Here is a 5,164-nt window from a genome sequence, read left to right on the forward strand (position 1 = left end):
CAAAGACAGAAGACAGAGGGTGAAGAAAAAGGGGGGCGGGGAATAGGGAGAAGGAAAGTGGTATTTGTCTTGAGGTGGGGGTGGGGAAATGGCAAACGACCTTCTCTGGATAGAGAAAGCAGATGTGGCCCATAGGCATATGGTGGTTTGTAAAGGTCAAAAGAAAAACCCCATGATAAGAGGAGGTTTTTAATTTTAATTGGGCATGTTAATTAGGGGAGCCAAAGGGGGCTTTTGATTCCTGGACTTCAATACTTTGATAGCTGAAACTTGGTCGTCAGTCTTAGGAGGAACAGTTTTTAGCAAGGCACAGGGAATGAGGGAAGATGGCAAGGCCTGCCAGGGCCATGTTTGTCATGCTCAAGTTGGCTAGATTCCCTTCAGAGTGAATAATATTTACCAGACTTCTTTAGGGAAACACTCCTTGTTGACATAGTCTGCAGACTTGTGTTAGAAAAGATGTGCACATAATCGTAAATTAACACTGGAAAGAACTGTCTCTAACCTTCTTACCACTCCTCAAAAACCAGCTTTTATGAATTTTTTAAACAGTTTTTATGTGAGGGACTACAATCTAATCTCCTTTCTGTGGCTACCCTACTTGAACTGGCTCTTGTTATTTGTGAATATTGCTAGTATAGCATTAAACCACCAGACAGCTAGAATGAAGGGTGGACAGGTAGAGAAAACAACCAATCAACCAACCAAACCAACCCAAACCATAGAACGACAGCAGCAGCAACAAAAAAGTTACCTCTCAACGTGACATGCAAGTACATTTTATAGCTCTTTCCTCAGAATTTGAGGTTCAGATCTCAGGAAACAAACAAGTCATGAGGCTCAGAAAAGTCCTGAAACTTCTAGGATTCAAAAAGCCTCCTCCCCAAGATTTACACCAGTAGCAATGATTGTTGGGAATGAGACTTTACAACTGTTGATGGTTTCTGAGAGGCACACAGGAGCTTCAAGGGTGCAGCTCCCATGACTTATCAGCTATGCTGAGCGGACATCGTGGTGATGCAGCTGACTTTGAGCAATCTGTACCCCTGTTTGTAACTCCTCATCCATGCTCTGTAGGTAAGCCCAAGAAATATTAGTTTACAAACCCCAAGTTTGGGGGAACCATTGCTTTGCTCTGCCACTGGTGCCCTTATCTGAAGTAAGGAAGCTTTTTCTTTTATTGACAAATCACATGAAATTTGTAAATTAGCATTTCCTGGGTGTGCTGTCCTTTAGTGCCGGACAAAAACTTGTTCGGTATTAGTCTCCAACTAGTGACAGGATGACTGCATTCTCTCATCACTCTTGCCATCTTCTCCAAAAACTCTTACCCCTAGGTCCTCACATATCTGCAACAGCCAGACACCCAAGTACTTTTTTCCTGTAGCTGGCACTAGGATACCTTAGTGACTAATGCTTGGCATTCAAAGTATCTATATAAACATATTGGAAAAGATTCAGGAGTCAGAGTTCAGGTCTACACCAGATCCTATGTTTATCATTTATCACCAGATCCTCTGTTTCATGTTCATAGGCTCAAAGTCTGGGGAAAGAAGGGAAAGGAGAAAGATAAAATTCCCTTGAGACGTGTCCTAAGGCCATCCAAATTCTTGCTTCTTAACCTTTCTATGGGCATCCTGATTTCTATAGGTGGTGACTGCCTTAAAGTATGGGTGCTTGGGAGGAGAAAGAGCTACTACATGGTGAAAACCCAGTACAGATGTCAGAATCAAGACCTAAACTACATCTGCTGAACAACTTGAGGGTCTGTCACTTTGTGTATCTCAAGGTTTCAGACATGGGTCATAGAAGGAGCTAACTCATTTAGATCAGGATACAGAGAAGGAATCAGCCAAAAGGCGAACAATAAAATATAGAAGGCGATTTAGAACAAATAGATGTAGCAGCGATTTTGTGTACACCTGACATTGTACAGTCGGCATAATGTGGTCACACCTATGGAAGGTGCGTTTAAATGAGCTCTGTCAAATTTTCCTGTTAGCACTAGAGATACGTTTCCTTTTGATGCTTAACCAGTGTGTGGAACATGGAATACAGCCATTAACAATGATTTTCATTCTCCACTTTCTGGAGGAATGGGTTTGCCCACTGGTTTGGGGTTCATGGCTCTTGGTCCACACAGCAAGACAGTTACATGGCGGGAGCTCCCAGCCCACCTTATCTTCCTGAGCAGCTTTGGGCCATATTTTTTTTTTGATAACTTGACAGTATTTCTGGCCCATGATGCAGTGATTCCCAACAGTTTCTCCAGCACTGAGTCATGAGCATCTTGTGGTAATAGATTTAAGCGTGGCAGTGAAGGATTCCCCTGCAGGGAGTTGTGGTGCTCTAGAAAGTGGGCCTCACCTGGACCTAGTCAGGGTGTCTCATGCCTCTCTTTGGAAACTTTTTTCTTCGTTAAGTTATAAAGATATTGAAAACCCTGAGTCATTGGATCTTAGCGTGAAAATAATCATATATTTTCCAGTCTTGGTTTCTAAATTCTATTAACCTCTAAAGTTTCCTGGGTTTGGTGGTTGCTGTTTTACAGTAATATTTTATAGAGTCTGGTAGATGGGTGAGACAAGTGGAAGAAATGATTGCAACCCAGTGGGATGTTAAGTCTTTTGTTGTAGATTCCAAATGTGGGAACCTAATGATTAAAAGGGGGTTTTGAGTCACATTAGTTCAGAATATTAAAAAAAAAAATCAAATAAAAGATTTCAACTTGACAGAGGCTAAGCTAAATAGAAGACTGTTTCTGTAGATCTCTTGAAAATTCTCAAGCGAGGGTCAAGTACCAAGTGGCCCAAAGCAGGGACTTACAAGTGGTGCATTCTGGGACAAAGCAGTTCCTCCACTGTAAAATGTGGCCTTTCAGAGAAATGCTCTTACAGGTTATTTACAGAATCAAGAGTCCATATCCTAGGAGTTCCTCACACAATAAGCTCTAGTGAATTGTTAATCAGACAGTAAATTCATAGTCTGACTAGTATTTCTCGGTTTCCCTCCCCCCCTTTTCAAACTGCCTGATATTCACACCTGTCACTCACTGTCTTATTTCCTAAACCCCCAGCTCCCTCTCTCCCCTTGACATACTATGTTTTAACTCAGTTTTCTCCCCTGACCTCTTTGTTAGAGTTTTGTGTGTCTGTACATGCTATGCCACACTTCTTTACTTCTTTACTGAATTTAGAAGTTTTTCAGTCTTTGTGTTACTGGTGTTTTGGAATGAATATTTCTTGCTGTAAGAAGGGCTAGCCTTTGTTACTCAAAAATACCAACAATATTCACCGTAAGCACAAGATTATTTTAATTAAAATGTATTAGCATACAAAGATTCAGGTTTCATTATGAAACATTTCAACAAATTCTGCTTCTCTTTCCCCACCCCTTGTCCCACCCTAGGATTTTTCTTCCCACGCTCATGTCAAGTGTCACCTTTTCTTGCTCTCCTTTCCTACCATGTCTTGTTCCTCTTTCATGATCTCAATCTAGTTTTATAGTCTACACCAACCCACACCTTTTTTTTTTTTTTAATAAAAACATGTATGCAAACATGAAAAGTAAGAGAGAGAACATATAGGTTTTGTCTTTCTGAGTTTGGGTGACCTCACTTCTGATACTTTACAGATTCATTCATTTTCTTGCAAATTTCACACTTTCACTCTTCTTTACTGGTAAGGAAAATTCCATTGGGTTTATTTACTACATTTTAAAAAACTTATCACCCATTCTTCCATTGATGGGCATCTAAGCTGGTTCTCCTTCCTTGCTATTGTGAACAGATAAGCAATAAACATGAATGTACAAGTATCTCTGTGGCTGGATATGATCTCTTCTGCGTATGTGCTCAGAGGCGGGACAGCTGAGCTCTATGCTAGTTCTGTTGTTGATTTCTAAGGAGCTTTCACAGTGATTTGTGCAGTGGTCTCACTCACATTACCACCACAGTTACTCTTCCCCATAACCTTGCCTGATTTCCTGTCATTTTTCTTGCTGATAGATAGCCATTCTGACTTGGGTGAAATGGAATCTGATAATGGTTTTAATTTGTATTTCCCTGATTCTAAGAAGATTTTGATTTGTTTGTTTGTTTTTCAAGACAGGGTTTCTCTGTGTAGTCTTGGCTGTCCTGGAACTAGCTCTGTAGACCAGGCTGTCCTGATATTTAGAGCTCCTTCTGCCTCTTCCTCCCAAGAGCTCGGATTAAAGGCATGCTTTAATCTCAGGTTTCAAAGCCCATTTTTTTTTTTTTTTATGGCCAAAATTGTCTATGAGTATTTCTATACACCCTTGGAAAGCCACAACTTAAAAAGAATGGTTTACTCTATTTGAATAATTATCTAACTGCAAAGTCATTGTTTCTTTATTAGATGCTAGAAATTACTCATCAAAGCAAACAGTAGCTCCTCACAGTAGGCGTGCTGTGAGATGAATATACACTCCATTTGTCATAGGACAGAAACCTATCCATTTCCTCCCCTGATGCTTCAACCCAAGTGACTGCCAACAGATCTAACATACCTGTAATCTTTTTCTGGTGTAGAGCTATTTTTTTTTTTTTTTATATATGCTCTGGATTTGTGTAATGCTGTAATTGAGTTAGAAGGGAGGGGCACATATCTGCTACCTGAGGAGCCAGAGAGAACAATGACCGTAAGACACCAGTGTGAAGGAGATAGAAGCTTTATTTTTAGTCAGAGTCAGGGACAGTCACTGCCACTACACAGGAAGGGTGGAGACAGGGAGTCTTGGGCATAATACTAGCAGAGATGGGTTCCTGGGAAAGGACAAGACAAGACAGGCTGGGCTTTCCTTGGCCCCTGGGATTCTTGTTTCCTCCGAAATCTCTTGTCTCACCCTTAGGCTCCAGGTCAGCAGCAGCCCCCGGAGCTGTGGCCACAGCCTGAGCCCCCAGACTGCTGACCACTGCCTCGGTCACAGGAACTGGAGCTCCTGCGCCTGCATCTGTGGGACCTGCGCCTGTGGTGGCTCAGGCAGCAGCCTCCCTCAGAGCTGGGGACACTGCAGCCCCCAGAGCTTGTAGCACAGCAGGAGGAAGCTGCAGGCAGACACTGTGCTGTGCTCTTTTGGGGGCACTTGGGAGAGGGGCACTTGGGAGGAGGCTGGCACTGCTTCTGGTTCTGCTGGCAGGACATCT

The 5,164-nt window shown here is 42.2% G+C and overlaps 1 protein-coding gene across 1 annotated transcript; it reads right to left on the minus strand.

Moving 5' to 3' along the window:
* Positions 1–4,877: 4,877 nt before the first annotated feature.
* LOC129676337 (late cornified envelope protein 3B-like) lies at positions 4,878–5,162 on the minus strand. Its single transcript, XM_055606697.1, has one exon. The coding sequence runs from the start codon at positions 5,160–5,162 to the stop codon at positions 4,878–4,880; it is 285 nt and encodes a 94-aa protein (XP_055462672.1).
* Positions 5,163–5,164: the final 2 nt, after the last annotated feature.

The sequence above is a fragment of the Psammomys obesus genome, unplaced genomic scaffold, assembly GCF_907164565.1.
Source record: "Psammomys obesus unplaced genomic scaffold, mPsaObe1.curated_primary_1811, whole genome shotgun sequence".
Classification (NCBI taxonomy): domain Eukaryota; kingdom Metazoa; phylum Chordata; class Mammalia; order Rodentia; family Muridae; genus Psammomys; species Psammomys obesus.

Coding starts and splice junctions, on each gene's coding strand:
- LOC129676337 (XM_055606697.1), bottom strand. CDS start 5,162: ATGTCCTGCCAGCAGAACCAGAAGCAGTGCCAGCCTCCTCCCAAGTGC.